This window comes from Bos indicus x Bos taurus, chromosome 9 (assembly GCF_003369695.1).
Source record: "Bos indicus x Bos taurus breed Angus x Brahman F1 hybrid chromosome 9, Bos_hybrid_MaternalHap_v2.0, whole genome shotgun sequence".
Classification (NCBI taxonomy): Eukaryota; Metazoa; Chordata; class Mammalia; order Artiodactyla; family Bovidae; genus Bos; species Bos indicus x Bos taurus.
Genome location: NC_040084.1, coordinates 39523142 through 39548821, shown reverse-complemented (window position 1 = coordinate 39548821; position 25680 = coordinate 39523142). Strand labels below are relative to the sequence as shown.

General features: G+C 40.4%; 1 protein-coding gene across 1 annotated transcript; it reads left to right on the top strand.

The window, feature by feature from the left end:
* The first annotated feature begins 1021 nt into the window (after window positions 1-1021).
* On the top strand, window positions 1022-25680 carry AMD1 (adenosylmethionine decarboxylase 1). Its single transcript, XM_027551208.1, has 9 exons — window positions 1022-1471; window positions 16877-16963; window positions 17882-18008; window positions 18990-19092; window positions 20072-20114; window positions 20214-20358; window positions 20471-20563; window positions 20645-20800; window positions 21523-25680. The coding sequence occupies exons 1-9, from the start codon at window positions 1362-1364 to the stop codon at window positions 21661-21663; spliced, it is 1005 nt and encodes a 334-aa protein (XP_027407009.1). The 5' UTR covers window positions 1022-1361; the 3' UTR covers window positions 21664-25680.

The following is a 25680-nucleotide window of genomic DNA, read 5'->3' as shown; positions in this document are numbered from 1 at the left end:
ACTCTAAATCACGAGTAATCATCACTCTGAATCCTTAATTTCCACTCAATTTCAGATATTTAATTTTTACCATTTTTTGTTGAATGACCATTCTTTAAATGCTATAGCGCTTCACAATATTCAAGAGTTTCACAGAGATGATTTCATATAATCCCCTCTCTTTCCCCTACCCATTTACGCCCCAATTTCAGATTCTATTTAATAAAGCAGGTTCTAGAAACAGTTTTGCAGAATAAATTCCCACCAGTTGACCTAATTGAGCACGTTGTTGCCAGTGCTTCATGGCAGCTACTGAGCTCGGCCAACTCCGAGGCTTGGCGAGCCACATGGTGGGAGGTAGGTAAGAGCCGGAGCCCTTCAAGGCTGGGCGCCACGTTGCTTTTCCCTTTTTGAATAGGGAGACAACGCTTCTGGCTATTGTGTAAATCGACCGAGAACTGCGTTCATCCGCACATCAGCTAAAGCGTGATCAGAATTAAAGCGCCTTCTAATCCGATCCTTTGGCAACGTGTGCGTCACGGACTAATGTTGAGTTTTAATGCCTGGCTTCGTTCGCCTTGGGGAAGCACACTTAAGAGAATGGCCGAGTACCTCAGCAATATCGGCGAAGTGCACGGGATCAAAACGACCACGCCATCCCAGCAGTGGCCACAGCCCCCGCCGAACCCCGCCAACTCTCTAGAGGACCCACCCTTGTTCCCCGCTATAACCAGTTGCTTTACGCAGCGCTACACAGTCTTCCCTCCCTACGTCCCCGCTCTCCCACCCACTCCGCATTCGACCCCAGGCTCTTAGTCCCCAGTAGGACAACAGATCGCCGACTCCCGCCCAGCGGCCACCCCGAACCCTGAACCGCAACGCGGCTGGCTGCTCCCCGCGCTGCTAGCGGGCGGGCGGCCAGCCAGCCGCAACTGGGCGGCTGGTGATTGACAGGATCCTGGAGCAATCAGCTGCAAGGGCGGGACGTTGCGTCACTTCCTGTTCTTTTGGGATTAGCCGGGGTATATAAATTTGGTGCTCACGCAGTGCTCTCGCTCCCACAGTATGGCCGGCGACATTAGCTAGCGCTCGCTCTACTCTCTCTAACGGGGAAACAGCGGACTACAAGAGACTGAGCTGTATCTGCCTCTATTTCCAACAGACTCACGTTCAACTTTCGCTCACCCACACAACAAAGCCGGGGAAATTTTATTAATCCTTTTTTTAAAAAAAGTTAATATAAAATTATAGCAAAAAAAAAAAGGAACCTGAACTTTAGTAACACAGCTGGAACAATCCGCAGCGGCGGCGGCGGCGGCGGGAGAAGAGATTTAATTTAGTTGATTTTCTGTGGTTGTTGGTTGTTCGCTAGTCTCACGGTGATGGAAGCTGCACATTTTTTCGAAGGGACCGAGAAACTGCTGGAGGTTTGGTTCTCCAGGCAGCAACCCGACGCAAACCAAGGATCTGGGGATCTTCGCACCATCCCAAGGTGAGTGCTCGGGGCTCTCGCCCACAGTCGAGTCTGGGGGACTGTCGCCGCCTGGGAGGCACCAGCCTGAGGCTGGGGGCCGAGGGTTGGGTTCCCACAGTCTTCAGGTGGGGGCAGGTCCGCGTGCGGGAGGTCGTTTTGGCAGTCGTGGAAAGGGCCCCGGCGCTGGGGGTGAGCAGCCAAAGGTCCACGCGGGGCCCGATCCAGCTTCTCCCGCCACCGTTGCCGGGCAGGGCGCTGCCCGGGGGGAGGGGAGGAGGCCGGCGCAGCCGCGTGCTCAGGTAACGTCCCCGGCGCGGCGTGCGGGGCGGCGGGCAGCGCCGTTCCGGGTAGTTTAGCGGCCCTCATCTCCCGACTTACTCCCCATCGGCCAGATTTGGCGGTCGGGGACCCTGGGTGGGGTGTCCGGAGGTGGAGGCCGCGCGGGCTCCCTCCCGGCAGGTGTGGCTCGGCGGGCTTAGTCAGGCGCTAATTCGGGCGTGTCCGCCTCGGGAGTGGAGGAGGGAGGGAGCGGAGCGGATCGGGAGCCGGATTCGTCCTCTCGCGTGCGGCGGGAAGGGGTGTGTGTTGGGGGGGGGGGGGGCGGCCCGGCTGGGGCCGAGGGGCTGACTAACAGGCCTCCCCGCCCGTGGTCGGCGCTGGCAGCATGTGGCGCCCGGGCGGCGGGGATTGGGCGGGAGCAGCTGTGCCGCAGTGGCTGGGCCGCACCGCCGCCCTAATGTGCTCTGCACCAGAGCCCTTTCGGGGCTGCCCGGGAAGACGGCCGGAGAGCCCACCGAGACTGGCGCCCGAGTCTCTTGACCTTGGGCTGTGTAACCTGTTACCGAGTCGGCGGAGTCCAGAGTGGAATGAGGCTAGCCTGCGTTTACGGGCTAGAGGCGGGTCGGAGCTCGGACATAATGCCTTTAATGCCTAATCCTGCAAAGGAATCTGGGGCTCCAGCCTCCCACCCCGGGCAGTCATGCGAGAGAGCTGGGCGACCGCGCAGAAAAAGATAAGGCTTGCAGTGGTCTCGATCCCAGCGCAGATGACGCGAGCGACCCCGATGGTGGCGGGGCCGGCTTCCCCTCCCGGGCGCTCGGACCACTAGACATCTCTCGTCATTCTAGGCTCCTGGGTGCATAAGTGCCGCTAGTGTGCCTTGAGGCGGAGGAGCCGGCGCGGCCGCTTCATTGAAAGGCAGCGACCAAAGAGCTGCTGGGCCGGACCCGGAGCCTGCCCCGGGGTGTAGGCCAATGGGCGTTTCAGGAATGTTGGCTGCGCTCGCCGCTTTTCCTGACAAAAAGCAACTGGAGAAGGGAATCTAGGCGGACACGTGCTGCTGGGACTTTTAAGGCGGTCTCACTTGAAGGAATCTCCCGTAGGAAAACCTCCTGTTAGCTAAAATGTGACCAGTTTCATTTTTCAAGCTTTGTGCGACACTTAAGAGGTCGTAATATGGCCCCTACTCTAGGAAGCAGTTACTTATAAATATGGGGAAGCTTAGTATTTCCTCCATTTCACAGATGGAAGAGCTCCCTCGTGTTGGTGATATGCCTTTGGTAAGACGATTGTGATAGGATTATCTAGGAAATACTGTCAGGAAGAACTAATGTGCAAAAAACAAATCATAAAATGAATAACAAAATTTTCTGCTCCGGCTCGTTAAATGAGTTGAAGCTTTGTTAGTTAGCACCCGTTCTTAATAAAGGGAAGGGAGTGTTTCCTCCCCGAGTTCTTGGGCAAAAACGCCTGAATTTAAGCTTTTTTGGTTAAGAATTAGTTATCCGAATGAAGGAGGAGAAAGGCTTATAAATAGGCAGCTTGCTTGCTTTTAAATGTTCGAGAACGACTTTTGCACTTTGATCAACTGAAATTGTTTTACTGCTTCAGCATGGATCTTAAAGTGATGGCAAAGATTATACCTTCAGGGACAGAATGTTGGTTTTGTTGAATCTGTGATTAAGTGTGATTAAGTGTAAGTTTTGTAGATACTTGGAATTCGTTAAATCCCATAGAAGAGTTATCAGTCATCTAGAAGAGTAATGCATAATGAAATGGTTAGTACATTGCCTATGGCATGTCTAGATTTGAGTTCAAACATCATCTAATAGCTAGCTGTTTGATATTTTTGCCTCTCCAAAATGGAGAAAATAATGGTACCTCTTCATGGGTGTAATTGTGAGGGTTAAGTGGGTTAATACATATACAGTACTTAGAACTGTCTGAGACATAGTAACCACTCTGTAAGCCTTAAAATCTTCATCTTCCATTCTTTACCTTAAGGACAGAATCTTTTTCTCTTCTCCTTGTTTTTAAGCAAACCAGGCTGGAGGAGAAAGTATTTCAGATTATAGTCTAATAGGCAATTTAAAATTACATGGTGCCCTAGCAATTTGATGTATTTTTATTCAAGTAGAAGAGATGGTGAGCTTTAGATTGCTTAATGAAGTTAAACCTTAATTCTTCCATGGAATAATCTTTAGTAGCTTTGTTTTTATTTAACGATATAAATGTTAGGAAGCCAGAAAATCCTTCTTTTTACTTGCCTCACATCTCCAACCTCAGTAATTACACTAAAATGCAAATAGAAGAAAGTCAGTCAAAAGACATTCACAAACTGGAATAAAATAACTATACGGTTTATAAAACATAAAACCTAAGGGCATGGTAGGAGTTAAGATGTCCTAAGAGGGTGTCACTACCAATGCTAAAGACATTTAAAAGGCAGCATATTACAGGAAAGTTCCTAGGAAAGTACCTTCCCACATCGATGCAAGAAGAAATAGAAATCCTAATAGTCCTATAACCACTGCATGAATTGACTTAATCACCCATAAAGAAAAATCTAGGCCCAGATGGTTACACTGGAGTATTCTAACATTCAAGAAATAATTCCAACCTTTTTCATACTTTTTTTTTTTTTTTTTTAATTCAAATTCTCAGTTAGGCTAGGATACTATTTTTATTTATTTTTTTTCTTTCTTTTTTTTTTTTTTTTAATTTAATAATTTTAAAACACGTGTTCCCCATCCTGAACCCTCCTCCCTCCTCCCTCCCCATACCATCCCTCTGGGTCGTCCCAGTGCACCAGCCCCAAGCATCCAGCATCGTGCATTGAACCTGGACTGGCATCTCGTTTCATACATGATATTTTAAATGTTTCAATGCCATTCTCCCAAATCTTCCCACCCTCTCCCTCTCCCACAGAGTCCATAAGCCTGTTCTATACATCAGTGTCTCTTTTGCTGTCTCGTATACAGGGTTACCGTTATCACTGATGAACATAGATGCAAAAATCCTAAACAAAATTCTAGCAATCAGAATCCAACAACACATTAAAAAGATCATACACCATGACCAAGTGGGCTTTATCCCAGGGATGCAAGGATTCTTCAATATCTGCAAATCAATCAATGTAATACACCACATTAACAAATTGAAAAACAAAAAACATATGATTATCTCAATAGATGCAGAGAAAGCCTTTGACAAAATTCAACACCCATTTATGATAAAAACTCTGCAGAAAGCAGGAATAGAAGGAACATACCTCAACATAATAAAAGCTATATATGACAAACCCACAGCAAACATTATCCTGAATGGTGAAAAATTGAAAGCATTTCCTCTAAAGTCAGGAACAAGACAAGGGTGCCCACTTTCACCATTACTATTCAACATAGTTTTGGAAGTTTTGGCCTCAGCAATCAGAGCAGAAAAAGAAATAAAAGGAATCCAAATTGGAAAAGAAGAAGTAAAACTCTCACTATTTGCAGATGACATGATCCTCTACATAGAAAACCCTAAAGACTCCACCAGAAAATTACTAGAACTAATCAATGATTATAGTAAAGTTGCAGGATATAAAATTAACACACAGAAATCCCTTGCATTCCTATACACTAATAATGAGAAAACAGAAAGAGAAATTAAGGAAACAATTCCATTCACCATTGCAACGGAAAGAATAAAATACTTAGGAATATATCTACCTAAAGAAACTAAAGACCTTTTTCATACTTTACATTCATAGTATTACATTCTAATTAGTTAATAGAGAGGGAACACATATCACAGTTCCTTTTGGGGTTTGTATAATTTTGATACCACACCCTGACTAGAGCTGTGAAGGAATCAGGATTTTCATGCACTGCAGATGGGAATGGAAAACAGTGTATCCACTTGGGAAAATGGTTTGGCAGTTTCTTAATAAGTTACTGTGCCTGCTAAATTGCTTCAGTTGTGTCTGACTCTTTGTGACCCTATGACTATAGCCTGCCAGGCTCCTTTGTCCATGGGATTTTCCAGGCAGGAATATTGGAATGGGTTGCCATTTCCTACTCCAGGGGATCTTCCCAACCCAGAAGTTGAACCCGCATCTCTTATGTCACCTGCATTGGCAGGCAGGTTCTTTACCACTGGAGCCACCTGGGAAGCACTAAGTTAATACATCTCTCATATGATCTAGCCAGTCTAGTCCACTCATGTGTTTGCCCAAGTGAACAGGAAATATATCCATACAAAGACTTTTACATGAATACGTTCTTAGAAGCTTTATTTTGCAATAGCTCCAGAACTGAAAACAAGTCTCTGTATTCATCCTATAGAATACTACTTGGTAGTTAAAAAAAGAACGATGAACTGCTATTGACACATGCAACAAATGATTGTGCTGGAGAACAAACAATAATAAGCCCCATGAGAAGTCCTATACTATAAGATTTCATGTCTATAAAACCAGAAAATACATACACGATAGGCAAAGGATGAGAGTTAAGGGAGAATGGTGGATTACAGAGAGGCATGACGGAACTTTTAGGGGTGATACTAATCTGCCAAAGCTCAGATGGTAATCCACCTGGAATGCAGGAGACCAGGGTTCAATTCCTGGGACGGAAAGTTCCCTTGGAGGAGGGCATGACAGCCCACTAAAGTATTCTTGCCTAGAGAATTCCCATGGACAGAGGAGCCTGGCAGGCTACAGTCATAAAAGTTATGAAAGTCGTAAGTACATCTCAGATTTTGACAAATTGATCCCATCATGTAACCAGCCTTCATATCTAAGGAATGTAACTAGTCAGCAGTCCCCCTGTGCCTCCTTCCAATTATAACCTATTCCGCTCTCCAGCTAAGGGAACACCACTATCCTGAGTTTTAACACACCATGGTTTTCCCTAGTTTTTTTTATAACATGGAATCATTTGTTATGTATTATATGCCTCCTTTGGTCAGCATTATGTTTGGGGTTTTTTTAGTTCGTTCTCAGTGTTGTATAGTATTTTTGTGTCCATATACCACAATTTATCAAGTCTACTGTTTACATCAATAATTTCCAGTTTGCTAATACAAATACATTGCTATGAACACTAGTTTAAATGTCTTTTTGTAAACAGCATGTATGCTCTCCTGTTAGATACACACACACCGAGGAATGGAGCTGCTAAGTCATAGGGTACATATAGTGCTTCTGTGTTTAGTAAAGCTCCTGGGTTAGGAAAGTTCCCCTGGAGAGGGGATATGCTGCCAGTTCCAGTATTCTTGGACTTCCCTGGTGGCTCAGACGGTAAAGAATCTGCCTGCAATGCAATCTGCCTGCAATGCGGGAGACCTGAGTTTGACTCCTGGGTTGGGAAGATCCCTTGGAGGAGGGATGGCAACCTACTGGAGCATTCCTACCTAGAGAATCCCCATGGACAGAGGCGCCTGGCGGGCTACACAGTCCACGGGGTCCAGAGAGTCAGACACAGTTTGAGACTACACGGTACAGGGTGCATATATTCAGCATAAGGGTGCAGTTGCTCAATATCTTCATTTAACATTTGTGTTGTCTTTTTAATTTTAGCTGTTTTGTGGGTGTATAGTGGTCTGTGTATTTCCCTTCAGACTAATGGAGTTGAACATCCTTTTATATCTTTATCCACCATTTGGCTATCTTTTGTGAAATGCTTGTTCAAGTCCACTTCTTTTTCTTTAGGGATGATTTTTCAGTTTGCAGGAGTTCTTTAATATATTATAGATGAATTATCTCTCCAATATGTATATTGCAAACATTTTCTGTCCTCTGGTTTCCTTTTTCATTTTATTAATGACAGTTTAGAAAATAGTTCATAATTTTAATGTCTCATTTATCAGTGTTTTCACTAATGGTTCGTGGTTTTTCTGTCCTGTTTAAAATGATCTTTGCTCATCCGGAGGTAATGAAGATGTTCTTTTTTCCCTGTAAACTTTGTTTTACTTCTCATATTTAGATCTGCAGCCCATCTGGAATTTTTTTAATACGGTATGAAGGAATAGAACACACTTGAAGCAAAATTGGCCCATCTTTCCAAACTTTAACTCCAAGCTGGAACCCACTGTCTATTAACATTTCCCACTGTCCTGTAGGCCACTTAGTAGAATTTCCCTTCAGTGTAATCTGAATGAAGTGAGAAGCTTTTATCTTTTCTGGCATGGCTTGGATTAAATAAGACTGATTAACAATATGTTGGAGAAAAGCAATAGTCCAGATATCCAAATGAATAAGACAGGTGATGTTTTCTAAAAGTGACTACTTCACAAAGTAATTAAGGTTGAAATATAAAAAGAGGGAGTAGTATATTAGGTTTAACCTGCAGGTTTCTCTACTAGAATTTTCAGATTTCAAATGATGTTGAATAGAAATAGACCTTTATTTCTGTTTCTATAATTTCTTAAGAGTTGCTGGACTAAAATGCTGGACCAGACAAAAACCTTTTTAAAAGAAATGGCAGCTATGGGGAGGAAGTCTGTTAGAAAATAAGAAATTTTGGTGAGGAACGATAGTTTGATCTTTCAGGGCTCTAAAATTGACTTTCCTTTCTGCTTTAGAATTCATCACAGACCTGGACTCTTAGTAAGGAAATGGGTTCACATGGGAAATTGTAGTAAATGGAGGTAAAGAGTAAATGTTTATTAACTGTGGAAAGCTAGATGTATTTTAGCTATGTGAAAGTATGAAAACTACAATCTGTAATGTTAATATTGGGCAAGACATTTAGGACTACTGGTATTTTCTGCTATTCTTACTTTCCTTCACTCAAATTTTATATGATAAAATCTTCAGCAAAGGACTGGGAGCAGTTGCAAAAATAGTAAATTACACCTCAGCATTAATTTTCCCAGAACTCATGCCTTACTTGACTATATCATTGCACCATATTGCAATATCAGTAATTTACACTGAAGGAATTTACAACCCCTTGCCAAAAACCTTTTAGGGTAAATATTTTGGAGTAGAAGGGCTTCCTATTGAATTAAGCTTCTCAATACATTCCTCACAGCAGTTTCAAAAAACTTGAACTGCTATCTTCAAACCACCCTTTTTTGAGAGGTACACATGATAGTAATAAATCAATGTAGCAGTAATGATGCTAATTTAATTTTTCAGTGAAAGTTTGAGGTGGAGAACTTAAGTTACTCTGATTATAATTAACAGTGCATTCTGGGTTGATTGCTTTGAACAGAAGATGAAAGCTTATTTCTCTGGATATCTGAATTAAATTCTGGTCAGCCTAGACTTCGCTGAAGAGTAATCTCATGTTTTAGGATGCATTTGACTCAGACTGCTCTTACGACTGCTACCACCTTGGCTGTGGTGTTGAGGTCTGAATGCAAGGTGATAATAGTGTCTGAAACAGATGAGTCAGGCTGTTGACTAAGGTCACCCTTCAGGAAAGTTCAAATAGTTCAGTTGGGTAACTTTTGGGGTAAATTACTTGATAACTCTGAAATCAGAGATTTTTGCTTAAAGGAGGAAATCTGTTAGAGGAACCTAATCACATGGAGGCCTTTTAAATAAATGCAGGTTTCCAGGCACCATCTGCACAGTTTCTGGCCCACTATATCTGAGGGTAGAATCCAAGGGATAAAAGCAAAACTGTTCTAAAGGGTTTTTTGCATCTGCCAGCAGCATTCTGTTCCCTCTATAATTTACTTCTTTAAAAGTCTAACATTGGCTTCCCTGTTGATCCAGTGTTTAAGAATTCGCCTTGCAATGCAAAGGACACCGGTTCAATCCCTGGCCTGGGAAGATCCCACATGCCACAGGGCAGCTGAGCCCATGTTCCACAACTACTGAAGCCCACTCACCGTAGAGCCTGTGCCCCGCAACAAGACAAGTCACCACAGTGAGAAGCCCCCTGCTTACCACAACTAAAGAAAGCCTGTACACAGCAGTGAAGACCTGGCACAGCCAAAAATAAATAATTATTAAAAAATGAAGGTCTAACATTAAGTTTAACCATTTTAAGTGAACATTCAGTATTAAATGTATTCACATTGTTGTGCAAGAGATCTGTAGAACTTTTCATTTTGCAAAACTGAAACTACCCATTAAAGGTTAATTTTCCCTCCCCTCTTCCTCCAGCCTTTATCAGTCACCTTTCCTTATGATTTGACTACTTTGGATACTTCATATGAATGTGTGAGATGAATACCTTATATAAGTGGAAACCTATATCCTTTTCTGGTGATACTCATCCTTTTCTGACTGGTATGATTCACTTAGCATGAAATTCTTAGGTTCATTCACATTGAAGCATGTGATAAACTTTCCTTTAAGGCCACATAAGCCATTTTTTGCATACACCACATTGTCTTTATCCATTAATCCCTTGATGGACATTTGGGTTGCTTGCTTCTCTTGACAGTTGTGAATAACAATGAACATGGATGTGGAAATGGCTCTTCCAGATCCTGTCTTGGACTATTTACACACACACACACACACACACAAGTAGAATTGTTAGATCATGTGGTAGTTCTGTTTTTATGGTTTTTTGAGGAATGTTCATAATTTTTCCATAATGGCTGTACCATTTTACATTTTCACCAGTAGTTCCATTCACTCAGTCATGTCTGACTCTTTGTGACCCCATGGACTGCAGCATGCCAGCACCCCCTGTCCATCACCAGACTCCCGGAGTTTACTCATACTCATGTCCATTGAGTTGGTGATGCCATCCAACCATCTTATCCTGTCATCCCTTTCTTCTCCTGCCTTCAGTCTTTCCCAGCATCAGGGTCTTTTCAAATGAGTCAGTTCTTCGCATCAGGTGGCCAAAGTATTGGAGCTTCAGCATCAGTCCTTCCAATGAATATTCAGGACTGATTTCCTTTAGGATGGACTGGTTTGATCTCCTTGCAGTCCAAGGGACTCAAGAGTCTTCTCCAACACCACACTTCAAAAGCATCAGTTCTTCGGCGCTCAGCTTTCTTTATAGTCCAACTCTCACATCCATACGTGACTACTGGAAAAACTATTACTTTGACTAGACAGACCTTTGTTGGCAAAGTCATGTCTCTGCCTTTTAATATGCTGTCTAGGTTGGTCATAACTTTCCTTCCAAGGAGCAAGCGTCTTTTAATTTCATGGCTGCAGTCACCATCTGAAGTGATTTTGGAGCCCCCCAAAATAGTCTTTCACTGTTTCCATTGTTTCCCCATCGATTTGCCACGAAGTGATGGGACTAGATGCCATGACCTTAGTTTTCTGAATGTTGAGTTTTAAGCCAACTTTTTCACTCTCCTCTTTCACTTTCATCAAGTGGCTCTTTAGTTGTTCTTCACTTTCTGCCATAAGTGTGGTGTCATCTGCATATGGAGGTTATTGATATATCTTGATTCCAGCTTGTGCTTCATCCATCCGTTCACCAGTAGTAATTCACAAGTGTTAAAATTTCTCTGCATTTGCCAACACTTGTTCTTCCATCTTTCCTTTTCAGTATCTGACATCCTAATGAGCACAAGGTGGTATCATGATTGTGATTCACATTGTCTTATGATTAGTGGCATTGAGCATCTTTTTATGTGCTTATTGGCCATTTGTATATCTTTTTTGAGGGGAGGGGAATTGTCTATTTAAGACCTTTTGCTTACTTTTAAATTAGGTTATTTGTTTTTCTTGTTGGAGTTCCTTATTTATTCCGGATATTAACCTCTTATAAGATGTAAGATTTGCAGGTACTTTTCCAGTTCTGTACCTTGTCTTTTCACTCTGTTGAATGTTTTCCTCTGATATACAGAAGTTAAGTTTGATGCAGTTCTATTTGCCTATTTTTGCTTTTGTTGCCTGTGTTTTTTGTGTAACATCCAAGAAAGCTTTGCCAAGTCCAATATCATAAAGTTTTTCCCCATGTTTTCTTCTAAGAGTTTTATAGTTTTGTGTCTTAATTGAGGTGTTTAAATCCATTTTGAGTTATGCAGTGTAAGGTAAGGATTCCATTTCATTCTTCTGTGTGCAGATCCAGTTTTCCCAACACCAGTTGCCCAAGAGACTATCTTTTCCCAATCCACAATCTGTTCTGCTTGCCACCCCCAACCCCCCAAAAAAAGGATACGGGACGTCCCTGGTAGTCCAGTAGTTGGGACTTGGCCTTCCAATGCAGGGGTTGCTGGTTTGATTCCCTGGTCAGGGGGCTAAGATCCCATATACCCTGGGGCCAAAAAACTAAAACATAAAACAGAAGCAACATTGAAATAAAGGCTTTAAAAATGGTCCACATCAGGGGGGAAAAAAAGTAGCCGGTTAGCCATTTCTAGTCTTACTTAGTCAGATGACATAGAAGTCTCTTATCTTAATTGTATGTTTTCCCATGTAAACACTTCAATTTGTTCTATTTTTATTAAACCACAGACTAAAAACTTTTAATGTAAAATATGGGACTTACCTGGTGGTACAGTGGATAAGAATCTGCCTGCCAATGGAGGGGACAAGGGTTTGATCCACATGCCTCAGAGCAACGAAGCCCGTGAGCCACAACTACTGAAGCCTGTGTTCTAGAGCCTGCCTGCTGCAGCTGCTAAAGCCGGTGCACCTGGAGAAGCCACCGCCGTGAGAAGCCCATGCGCTGCAACTAGAGAACAGCCCACATGCAGCAACAAAGATTCAGCTCAACCACAAATTAACTAACTGATTAAAAATAAATAAAATATGGCATGCCATTTATGTATTACTTTTCTGGCAGAGTGACTAAGATCATTCAGTCCATGTACTATCATTTGTAAAGAGCATAGTATTTGAGAGATTTATCATGATCTGGGTGGGGCTAGGATCCAAAAAAGCTTTATTTAGGAAAAAAATAAGGGGCTTATTTTTCTACCAAAATGTGATTTTAATAATTTGCTGAAATTCTCAACTGTTTTCTCTCTCCTCTTTATGTTTATGGATAGCATTGTATTGACTTCTTCAACTCTAAATCTGTCACATTTTTCCTGCCCTGTGTTTTTTGAGCCAGCAGTTCTCTAGATTGTTTTTATAATCACTTGGTTGATAGACTATTCAACTGTGTTTGACTTAGAATGTTTTAAAGCAGTTCCTTTCATACCATGACTTTGAAAAGTACTGACTACTTAAGGGTTTCTTTTAGGTGAGGAAGAGTATGGTTGCAGACTTTATTAACAATGCTAGAATGAGTGCAGGAGGATTCTTGTTTCCATCAAGGTGGAGTAAGCACACTCTACTCTCACTGAATGCATCTAGAAACCCTGGACAGAATGCATGCAGCAGCTGAGGACTCTGGAAAGTAAAAGTTAGGTGCATTGGAGAAGGAAGCCAAAACTCAAAACATCACTGAAATATCCATGAGTTTGTTTCTTTTTTCTCTTGGTATCTCCTGGGATGGTCTCAAAAGCTGCCATAAACCCGGAACTGCACACAAACTGAGCTCTTAGGTCTTTTTCTGGAATGTGGACAAGGAATGGAAGGGGGCCCCTTTGGGTTAGAGAGAGTGGGGAAAATCCCTTTTTTGTTTTTGTATTGCTTTGCTTTTTTTTACCCTGTTCTTTGCTGCTGTAGCTCAGGCAGTCCTGTAGTAGACTGCTGCAGAGCCGGGAACTAAAGCCTGGGCTTTCTAGCCAGCGGACCAAGAAGCAGGCCATCTTCACCACCCCACCCCCACCCCTCTCCCCCCCCAACTATTGAGCTAGGCGTTGTCATGGAGATTATGGAGATAGTAACCTAACACATAGAAGTTGGATAAGAACAAGAAGACTGAACTTAACCATTTCAGCTGTCTGCTAACATAGTTTTTTAAAAATCAGCATGCTCCATAGGGTTTGAAGATTTAAAATCATATAATGTGATATCCAGGATGCAATCACAAATTTTTCCTTATGTAAAAATAAAAAACAATAAGGAAATTGCCTCAAAGGGAGATAGTCTAGTAGACTTCAACCTCAAGGTGGTGCAGGTCAGGATTTAAAAGCAGTTATCATAACCATGCTATAAGAAGTAATAACAAATCTTAGCAAAGAAGCAGAAGATGAAACTGAAAAATAACTACTGGAATAGAAAGTTTACTGGATGGGCTTGTAGAATAATGACAAAAGAGTGAGTGAACTGAAGATAGATCAGTAGGAATGGCCCAGTTGGAACAATGTTAAGAAAAAATTTCAGATGGACACTGAAAATGAACAAATCCTGGTCAAACATTTTAGCATTTTGTGTCAGATTGACAGAAGAGTGTATTATGGAAAAAATATTTGAAAAAATAATCTATGTTTAAGTTTATGGATGGGTTCTATAAACAGCTAAGATATTAGCAATGAAATGAGTAAGCTTCACTTATGTAGATTAAAATAAGATAACATTTCAAGTGGAATATATATATATATCTGGTGCTTTAACAGAATAATTCTGTTAAATGAATATTTTTAATAACTCACCCTGAGGGTGACATTTTAAGAAACAGTAAAGGATCATGTAGGAATTTAGTTTTTTTTTCTTTTTTTTAAACTTTTTTTTATGTTGAGGTATAGTTGATTAATAATGTTGTGATAGTTGCAGGTGGATAGCAGAGGAAGGCAGCCGTACATATACATGTATCCATTGAATTTGTCTCCCATCCGGGCTGCCACATAACACTGAGCAGAGTTCCCTGTGCTACACAGCACGACCTTGTTGGTTATACATTTTAAATATAGCATTGTGTACATGCTGATCCCAGACACTCTAACTATGCCTTTTCCCTGTTCTTTCCGCCCTAACCATAAATTCTTCCTCTAAATCTGCCAATCTGTTTCTGTTTAGTTAATAAGTTCATTTGTACCATTTCTTTTTAGATTGTACATGTAAGGCATGTCATTAGATATTTCTTCTCTGGCTGACTTCACTCAATATGACAATTCTAGGTCCATGCATATTGATACAAATGGCATTATTACGTTCTTTTTCATGGCTGAGTAATAATTCCATTGCATACCTGTACCACATCTTTTTCCATTCCTCTGTCAATGAACATTTAGGTTGTTTCCATGTCTTAGCTATTGTAAACAGTGCTGCAATGAACACTGGGGTGCATATATTTTTTGGAGCCATATTTTTCTCCAGATATATATATGTATATGCCCAGGAGTGAGACTACTGGTTCATCAGTTCAGTTCAGTCGCTCAGTCATGTCCGACTCTTTGCTACCCCATGGACTGCAGCACCCCGGGCCTCCCTGACCATCACCAACTCCTGGAGATACTCAAACTCATGTCCATTGTGTCGGTGATACCATCCAACCATCTCATGCTCTGTCATCCCCTTCTCCTCCTGCCTTCAATCTTTCCCAGCACCAGGGTCTTTTCAAAAGAGTCAGTTCTTCTCATCAGGTGGCCAAAGTATTGGAGCTTCAGCTTCAGCATCAGTCCTTCCAATGAACACCCAGGACTGATCTCCTTTACAATGGACTGGTTGGATCTCCTTGCAGTCCGGGGGACTCTGAACAGTCTTCTCCAACACCACAGTTCAAAGGCATCAATTCTTTGGCGCTCAGCTTTCTTTATAGTCCAGCTCTCACATCCATACATGACTACTAGAAAAACCATAGCTTTCACTAGACAGACCTTTGTTGGCAAAGTCATGTCTCTGCTTTTTAATATACTGTTTAGGTTGGTCATAACTTTTCTTTCAAGAAGCAAGAGTCTTTTAATTTCATGGCTGCAGTCACCATCTGCAGTGATTTTGGAGCCCCCCAAAATAGTCTTCCACTGTTCCATTGTACCTCCATCGATTTGCCATGAAGTGATGGGACCAGATGCCATGATCTTAGTTTTCTGAATGTTCAGTTTTAAGCCAACTTTTTCACTGTCCTCTTTCACTAAGAGACTCTTTAGTTCTTTGCTTTCTGCCATAAGGGTGCTGTCATTTGCATATCTGAGGTTATTGATATTTCTCCCAGCAATCTTGATTCCAGCTTGTGCTTCATCCATCCTGGCATTTCTCCTGATGTACTCTGCATATAGGTTAAATAAGCAGGGTGACAAAATGCAGCCTTGATGTACTCCTTTCCCAATTTGTAACCAGTCTGTTGTTCCATGTCCAGTTCCAACTGTTGCTTCTTGACCTGCATACAGATTTCTCAGGAGTCAGGTCAGGTGGTCTGGTATTCCCATCTCTTTCAGAATTTTCCACAGTTTGTTGTGATCCACACAGTCAAAGGATTTGGTGTAGTCAATAAAGCAGAAGTAAATGTTTTTCTGGAACTCTCTTGCTTTTTCCATGATCCAGCCAGTGGATGTTGGCAATTTGATCTCTGTTCCTCTGCATTTCCTAAATCCAGCTTGAACATCTGGAAGTTCACGGTTCATATGGTAGCTCTATTTTTAGTTTTTTAAAGAACCTCCATCCTGTTCTCCATAGTGGCTGTATTGATTTATATTCCCACCAACAGTGCAAGAAGAGTTAGTTCCTTTTTCTTCACACCCCCTCCATGATGGCCATTCTGATGGGTATGAGGTGATGTTTCATTGTAGTTTTGATTTGCATTTCTTTTAATTAGTGATGTTGAGCATGTGTTTGTTGGCTATCTGTATGTCGTCTTTGGAGAAATGTCTTATTTGGGTCTTATTTGTCTTTTTCATAATAAATTGCAAATACATAGTATACTTTCCTGGATTTTGGTTTGCTTCTTAACATGCTGTAGCAAAATGCATCCATCTTACTTGGTGTATATGTCAATGTAGATTGTTTTGAAAGAAAATTAAATGTCGGTATTCATAAAAGAAGGAAAATCCCCTGGAGGGAGGGCACAGCAATCCACTGCAGTATTGCCTGGAGAATTCAGCGGACAGAGGATCCTGGAGGCTACAGTCCATGGGGTTGCCAAGAGTTGGACAGCTTAGCAGGCATGCAGCATAGTGATTGAACTTAATCTCCAGCCCTTCTCCCCATCCATAGGTCAGGGGCTGGATAAGACATTCCAGCCTTCTAATCACAAGGTGGGCCTTCCTGGCAACAAGCGTCCAACCTCACTTGCTTCCAAAAGTTACTTCATTAACATATCATTCATAAGAGAAGGTGGAGCAAGAATGAGACAAAAAATACAAAGTATGATTTTAAATCATGGTGAGACTTTTGTAATTTTTATGAGAGTAGGCAAGTACTGTTATAAATTAATCATCCTCTTTTTGGTTAAATAATAGATCCGAGTGGGACATACTTTTGAAGGATGTGCAATGTTCAATCATAAGTGTGACAAAAACTGACAAGCAGGAAGCTTATGTACTCAGGTAAGTCCTCTGAAATAGTATTGGTTAACCGATTTCAGTATGAATCATACTTTATGTGGAAGAGTTAATTGTTTCTCTGTATACTGGTTCTATAATTGTTTTTACCTTTTTTAAAAAAAAATACGGTGTAAAATAAAATGTTTACTTCAGGTGTCCCTAGGCAGTAGGGTTTTTGAAGTCTTACCTAATAGCTCTTCAAGGTGGCTGCCATCTTTTTTACCCTGGAGTTAGCAGGGAGTTTCTGTAAAAGAGGATTGAATGGCATTGTTCCCTTGCCCTCACTTCTTTTATTTTTAGTATGTGCTTCTCTATCAAAGCTTGAAGCAGAGTGAAAATTAGCTTTACCATAGAAATAGGATTGCTGTTATTTAAGAGACGAAAGCCATGGAGTTCTTTTTTAGGTACAGAGATAGAATTTTGGGCCTTGAGGCTATTGTATTGAACACGGTGCCTGCTTTTACTAAGTCTATATTTGACATATACAGATGTTTATCAAATGCCTATTAGGTGCCAGGCCCTAGGGATATAATAGTAAAAGCAAACATTCCTTTCCTCATGGAACTTATTATCCAGTAAAAAGTAATGAGATGGTTACAGACGTACACATGAGAGCAGGCAGTTCAAGACGAGGTAAAGAATGAATTTAGTAAGTGTCCTAGGTTAGGTTAGGTGTGGAGGAAAATTGACCTGTAAAAGAAGGTTTGTGTAATGAGTTAGTATGCTTTATACCTAGTTTATGTTTCTGTGGGATCTTTCATGTAATAGAAGAGGAAGAATTATTTGCTTCCTTGAGAACTTAATGTTTAAAATTATTAGCCAAAAATTTACACTTTAAATGATAGTCCAATAATAATAGATTAAGCATCTCAGTAGTACATAAACATTGTTATAATATTGTGACTTTCTTTTAAACTGCAGTGAGAGTAGCATGTTTGTCTCCAAGAGACGTTTCATTTTGAAGACATGTGGTACCACCCTCTTGCTGAAAGCACTGGTTCCCCTGTTGAAACTTGCTAGGGATTACAGTGGGTTTGACTCAATTCAAGTAAGTAGTCAAAAAAACATTTATCCTTTGGTCGGGTATAAACGTTAAGAGTTCGGTGATGTGCCTGGTAAATAAATTTGTATACTTGTTCAATTGTAATGACTAAGGACACTCACACTATGGAGAGAAAGAATGCCTGTTACTCATGGACAACAGAAAATGTGGAGGAACCAGAGAAGGAATTGGGATAAAACTCAAAATGAAAGAAAAGAAAACCAGATACTTTCAGTAGTTAATTCTTTAACATTATTACTATGAATGGTGGAGAAAGTAAGAAAAGAAGGGAAAGCAAGGAAAATCATCTAGACTTCATAATAAAGAACTGATTGTATTAAAGAGCAATAGTCAGTTAATTCTTGAATGCTATCAGACTTTATACTTGGATTTTAATTATTGTGATAAGATGTTGAATTTTAATATTTAACTTAATTTGTAAATATTAGTAAATAATTTACTCAGTTTGTCCTAGGGCAAAGGACAGCTGTCATTGGGACCTAAAACTGTTTTTGTTGATCCTTATAAGATCTAAATTGAGCAATATGTTAATTTTTGGATCACTCTTTTGAAACTAAATATATACAATACATATTTTCCCACAAAATTTTTATTACATGCTTGTTTTAAAGCTCACAAACTCCTGCCCTAGGGAATCCCCTGGTGGTCCAGTGGTTAGGACTCTGTGTCTCTATATAACACTAACTCATGGGTATTGGTGTGAAACTTTGCTCTTTGACACAGCGGCCTTCGTTTTTCTTTGTCAGCCAGCAAAGTGCGCTATAGTCCACGGGGTCGCAAAGAGCTGGACGCAACTGAACGACTGAGCATACGCACACATAAAGCACTACAATATATGTTAAGTGTCACTGGGAAAGAATATTTGTGGAGATAGTTTTGGTTTTGATATGTATATGTAGAAAATAGTATATTGGTTTAGGAAAGGTGATAGAATTCTGTGTGTGAAATTATCTGTCTGTCTTTTAGAGCTTCTTTTATTCTCGTAAGAATTTCATGAAGCCTTCTCACCAAGGGTACCCACACCGGAATTTCCAGGAAGAAATAGAGTTCCTTAATGCAATTTTCCCAAGTAAGTTTAAGTAGAATTGAGTCCTGCTTCTTGAAGTTGGATGTGTGTGTGTGTGTGCCTGTGTATCAAACATAGCACTATATATAGTTAAGTTAAATGTATCAGTTTAGCTGATTACAAATTTTTGAGTATTCTTGTGTAACTGTTGAAATGATGGGAGAAAAAAATCAAGTAACTGATCATCTGCCAGATGGAGGACTCATCTTCTAGCCAGTTGCTGTCATTTATGTCTGTTTTAGTGGGTATGAAGGCTGTGATCCCTTCATCCAGAAAAATGCCCCATGACTTCATAAACCCATGCTAAGACACTGGTCCATGTTAAGAAACTGTCTACCATGCTGTACAGGAGTTGAGCTGGCTTAAGAATGGTCAACCGAAGTGAGTTTGTAGTGTCGCTTCAACTAAATTGGCAAGATTTACTTCTATCCATTTATATAAGCTTTTATTTATAGACCTTCCTTTTTGAGCTTCAAGGACAGGGAAATAAAGGTTACCTAATCTAACACCCTTATACCCTAGAAGAGGCTAAAAACCTAAGATGATTTTAGTAACCTGGCGCAGAGTCATTCACAAGGGTGATTTTGAAAAAGAAAATCTTTAAAAGATTTCCATCCTACCTGTTATTACCTCATCCTTTATACTAGGCTATATCAGGGTGCCGTGCATAATTTAGTTTAAATTTCAACCAGCTGTTAACTTTGTTGAGTGAGGCTTTGAAACACCATGGAAAGGAGGACGCACTGCATAACTTCATTTCCTGGAGAGAGTAGGTAAATAGGCGACCAAACTCCATCACCTGATGGAGTCTTAGGGGAGAGTAAACCATAGTTTTCTCAGCACCATTCAGACTGGCTTATTAGCTGAAGAGCATCTCTAAATGACAGCCAATAAAATGTTTTCTTAAAGGGGGGGGGGGATCCTGCCTACTTGCTATCAGATGGATCTGTTAAATTTATTTTTTGTTCTCCTGCCTCAACAGATGGAGCAGCATATTGTATGGGACGCATGAATTCTGACTGTTGGTATGTTGGACCCAATCTGATGGAAGTTTTGTTTTATATAAGATTTCTTTTTAAACTTGCAGTTGTCATTTTTAGAAACTATTTTGTACTTTTATATAGGTACTTGTATACTTTGGATTTCCCAGAGAGTAGGGTAATCAATCAGCCAGATCAAACCCTGGAAATTCTGATGAGTGAGCTTGACCCAGCAGTTATGGACCAGTTCTACATGAAAGATGGTGTTACTGCAAAGGATGTCACTCGTGTAAGCATTTTCAATAATAATTCTGTATCCTGCTTGGCAGCTAAATATTTTGGCTCATTCTCTATTTCTTTTCCAGATTTGCTTTTAAATCAGTCTTTGGCTTTTTTCCCAGGAGAGTGGAATTCGTGACCTGATACCAGGTTCTGTCATTGATGCCACAATGTTCAATCCTTGTGGGTATTCAATGAATGGGATGAAATCGGATGTAAGTAAGAATATCTTGCTTAATAATTTAAACCTTTAAGTGTGCCCTTTCCATTATTAACACAAAGCTATTTCTCTTAAGGGAACTTATTGGACTATTCACATCACTCCAGAACCAGAATTTTCTTATGTTAGCTTTGAAACAAACTTAAGTCAGACCTCCTATGATGACCTGATCAGGAAAGTTGTGGAAGTCTTCAAGCCAGGAAAATTTGTGACCACCCTGTTTGTAAATCAGGTAATACATTTTTTTCATCGACAATAAAATCTGACAGAAAATAAGGATAGTGAGGCATGTCATAAAATGTATTCTGAGATGCCATATAATCAGCCAGAGATAACCAGAGATACTACTAATTGAGGTGTTTGGTAGATGAGAAGCTTTATGCCTATCATTAGACTTTATATCTAGCCCAGTTCGTGAGCTCCTCTTATCCTATCTATTTTCCCTGTTGATAGACCTTGGGGATGGTGGTGCCAGAAGACATAAAGTGTCCCACTGCATCCAGCCCCTAGGAAGTCAGCTAAAATATTTCATTTCCATGGGGTTGGTTTTGTTGTTGTTGTTTTGGTTTTTTAATTTTATTTATTTATTTTTCGTTGTGCTGGGTTTTCGTTGCTACACAAGCTTTTCTCTAGTTGTAGAGAGCAGGGGCTGCTCTTCGTTGCAGGGCGTGGGCTTCCCATTAATGGTGGCTTCTCTTGTTGTGGATCACGGGCTGTAGGGCACAAGGGCTCAGTCATGGTACATGGACTTAACTTGATCTGTGGCATGTGGGATCTTCCTGGATCAGGGATCAAACCTGTGTCTCCTGCACTGGCAGGCAGATTATTTATCACTCTGAGCCACCAGGGAAGCCCCCAGTGCTACAGTCTGACTAAAATAGCAGTCTTAAATACTTTGTTTGAAAATATTACTGCATATTGGAAACGCTAATGGTTAATTTCATTTTCCCCCAGAGTTCTAAATGTCGCACAGTGCTTTCCTCACCCCAGAAGATTGAAGGTTTTAAACGTCTTGATTGCCAGAGCGCTTTGTTCAATGATTACAATTTTGTTTTTACCAGTTTTGCTAAGAAGCAGCAACAACAGCAGAGTTGATTAAGAAACATGAAGAAAAAACGCAAAAAGAGAACACACATAGAAGAAGGTGGTGGCTGCTTTTTAGATATTGATACCAAGGGCCATGCTTTCCATAACCACCACCTCGTAGTTGCAGAAAGCCCTAGATGTAATGATAGTGTAATCATTTTGAATTGTATGCATTATTATATCAAGGAGTTAGATATCTTGCATGAATGCTCTCTTCTGTGTTTAGGTATCCTATGCCACTCTTGCTGTGAAATTGAAGTGCATGTAGAAAAAACCTTTTACTATACGAAACTTTACAACACTTGTGAAAACAATTCAATTTGGTTTACGCACAGTGTAATATTTCTCCAGGTGTCATCCAAAATTCCCCACAGACAAGGCTTTCGTCCTCATTAGGTGTTGGCCTCAGCCTAGCCATCTGGGACTGTTCTATTAATTGCTGCCAGGATTTTACATCCAGTTACCTCCAGTTTCTAGAACATATTCTCTACTAACGTTATTGAAACCAATTTCTACTTCATACAGATGTTTTTGCAACAGCAATTAAAGTTTTTCTTCCACGAGTGGAGTCCTCTAAGAAAACTATCCCTTCTGTGTATTTATATTTTAACACTGCTTCCTGTACTTGTATTACTTGGATTCCTACTGTTACCATGGTGTCTCCCCTCCCAACCACACCCCCTCAATAAAGCAATACACTGTTACACTGTGGGTTTTATACGAATCTATACCCCAGAGGGGGAAGGCGGGGGTAGACCCTAGGCTTAATTTTCTTTTAAGGTCAATGGAATTTGACATTTTTCATTGCCATGCACTCTTTTGGAATAAACTATTGTTGATTAGCAAAGACGGCGTAGATTGGTACTAGGGAATATTGGTAGAACTGTATGGAAACTGTGCCATTTGGTGTCCCCCATTAAATGAAATGAGCTTCTCATAAGTACCATGTCGTTATTAACTTGCTCAGTAGTACAAAAGCATTTTTATCACAATTTATTAACGAGATTTAAGATAAAGGTATCGGTTTCAACAAATCAAGTCAGGTCAGATGATTCACCTTAACTTTTACTTTCGTAGCCATTTCCACTAATTTCTGTTAATGATATGCCATGAACTTTGGTTCAAAGCAGAGTCAATGTCTTTTCCATCTTGTGACTTAAAAGTTCCATGACTTTATGCTACATGTAATAGTGTTCTGACTTTCCTCTTGCTTGTTTGTATTCCTTTCACCATGGAATAGGATCAGGTGATGAATGAGAACTGTTAAGGTTATTCAGACATATTCAGTGCAGCAGAATGCTATCCACAAAACGTTACACACAAAATTACAAAATCATTGCTGGGAAATGACCTAAAAATACAGGCATAAAAGAGTTGGCATCTTTTAGCTGTATTTGCTAACATGGACATTTAAGCAGTTGATAAAAGAGCAAAGTTGACTCAATTTTGTATTTCTTCTTGTCCTCAAACAATTTTTGATTCTTTCTGGAGTGATGCAGTGATGCTTTTGTTCCTTCCGTATTTATAATGGAAACACTTCTTTTTTAGTGTTTCTGAACATAAAATCTGCTTGATTTGAAATCAAGTGGTTGGAACACTTGACTTTTATTTTAAATGCATTGTTGATTCAAAGCTTCATTGAAGAAGCTTTCAATCAATGAATCATTCTGATTTTCTATAATTACGCACAGTACCTAATGTTTTGGTGCTATTATGAGGACCAATGCTCAAAGTGGATTTTGTTCTTGAACAGCGTCCCAGTAGATTTGATGACATTTATTGGCTTGAGGTCTGATTTTCCTTCCCCTAATAGATTTAAAAGATTTCTATTTCATGTTGAAGACCTGCACAAATTTTGTATGGAACAAAGCCTAGAAAAAAATGAAAAATAGATTGACTAGTAATCTAAATTAATCCTAATATGTATGATAGAGGAGGGAAAATTTTGGTGCCATAATTTCTCTCTTCATGGTGTTGGACATAAATCACTTGGAATGTATTTCTGTACCCACAATTTAAGATTCAATAAAGGTTTGCTTAATTCATTGTCTAGTGACATTCAGAAAGTTTTCTGTCAATGTATTTTTTTAAATAGTATACATGACCAAATAGTAGACTCTATATAAAGTTTTTATAATTAATTGAAGGAATCAATATTTAATGTTTTTTTTTAAGGTTATGGGAGATGTTATAAAGATCTTTAAGTTCTGGGAGAACAGTTTTAAACGTTTGTTGTTGATAGTAGCTTCATAACTGAAGCTGAAAGGAAATCATCTGGGCTGTATCCCAGGTCATCAGAGTAGGAAAAGTGTAAGTAGAATAAGAATGCTAGAGTTTGGAACTAGAAAAGTTTGGAGATGGAATATTCCAGCATTTATTATGGAATAGGTACTTCCTGGTGGGTGGGGAGCAGAGTTTAATTCAGTTCTTGCAACTAGAACATAGTTAAAAGCTTTTGATCTTTGTGCCATGCAGATACGTATCTCATCATTTGGCGAAATTTCAGTTCTTCAGTCTCATATACAATAAGCTAAAAACTGGAATCTTTATTATATTCAGATCTTTCTTAAAATAAGCTTATCAGAATATTGTCCAAAATCTGAGTTAAAAAGGGTTGATCTTAGGGACCTCCCTGGCGGTCCATTGGTTAAGACTCTGTGCTCCCAGTGCAGAGGGCACAGGTTAGCTCTCTAGTCAGTGAACCAAGATTCCTGAGTGCCACAGAGCCCAGCTCTAAAAAGAAAAGGTTGATCTTAGAAAAGCAAGATGCTAAAGGTGTGTGCAGTCCTACAGTGCCAGATTTTTTTATAGGGACAGGTGGCTTGTTCGGCAAACACCTGGTGTTAACTGATGAGATTCAGGGACATAATCTGAATGTGGTAAATGTGACACACTATGAAAGAGAAAAGACTTGTATCGTCTTAGCCAGATAACACCACTTCCCAGCTACCCACCTTCAAACTTGACGTTTTCATCTGCCTTTCTCTTATTGTTACAGTGGAAGAAGTGTTAGTCCTTTGAATTCCTACCCACCCATTTCTACCTTTAGAGACTACAGGAGGCCACTGCAGGCATGTCCACTGTTGATCCCCATCAGTTTGTTTTACTTCCCTAGTTTCTCCCCACGTCCATTTGCTCCTTAGGATTTACTTTGTTAGTCCTTTACAATGCAAGAAATGTCAGTTCTTATTCCCAAACTGAACCATCTTCAAACTACTTGTAATCCAGCATTTTCCTGAGTGCCCAAACCAGAAACCTAGGATGAAATTGAGGCAGAGTCAGAGAGGTTTGTGATGTAACTCAGATTGGAAGAAAACTTTTGGCAGTGTCAAGAGATGTCCCATATGCTGTTGAAGTAGGACATGGCAGCCTACTCCAATATTTTTCGCCTGGAGGGTCCCATGGACAGAGGAGCCGGGCGGGCTACAGTCCATGGGGTCACAAAGAGTCAGACACAACTGAGCAACTGACAACACACGTGAGTTAGAAGCCCCCCAAATAGGTTGATATTTATAATTAAACATCTAAATTGGATGTATACTCAAATTTCTCCTTGAACCATCACACTCTAGCTTCAGAGTCCTCAGTTCTGCTCTGGTACACTGAACTATCTGCTACACACACCTCATTAGGTCAGATTTACAAAAAGTTGATATATACAAATCTTTTACAAGTTTTAAGAATGTACACTCTTGGCCCACAGCCACATCAGGACCAAAGAAAGTTCCCTTATACCACTACCTAAGCAATGAAGCGTTACTCTAGGTAGTTTAACTACCATCCAGATTTTTTTCACTAAAGAGTAGGGTTTCCTTCCCCATCCCAGCTCTGAAACTAAATTGAATCACTTAATGCTTTCATAAGTACAACGTTTTGAGAGGTTGAACCCATGTATTTCTTATTGCCGAGTAGTATTCCACTGTATGAATGTACTACAATTTGTTTAGCTATTCTGTTAAATGAACATTTTGTTGGTTCTCCATTGTGAGAAAATATTAATAAAGCTGCTATGAACATTTCCTCATA

Excerpts from the sequence above, each read along its gene's own strand:
- AMD1 (XM_027551208.1), top strand. The coding sequence starts at position 1,362 with ATGGAAGCTGCACATTTTTTCGAAGGGACCGAGAAACTGCTGGAGGTT. Across the intron at positions 19,093-20,071 it reads CCTTAATGCAATTTTCCCAA|ATGGAGCAGCATATTGTATG; the intron begins GTAAGTTTAAGT and ends CTGCCTCAACAG. Across the intron at positions 20,564-20,644 it reads TGAATGGGATGAAATCGGAT|GGAACTTATTGGACTATTCA; the intron begins GTAAGTAAGAAT and ends ATTTCTCTTAAG.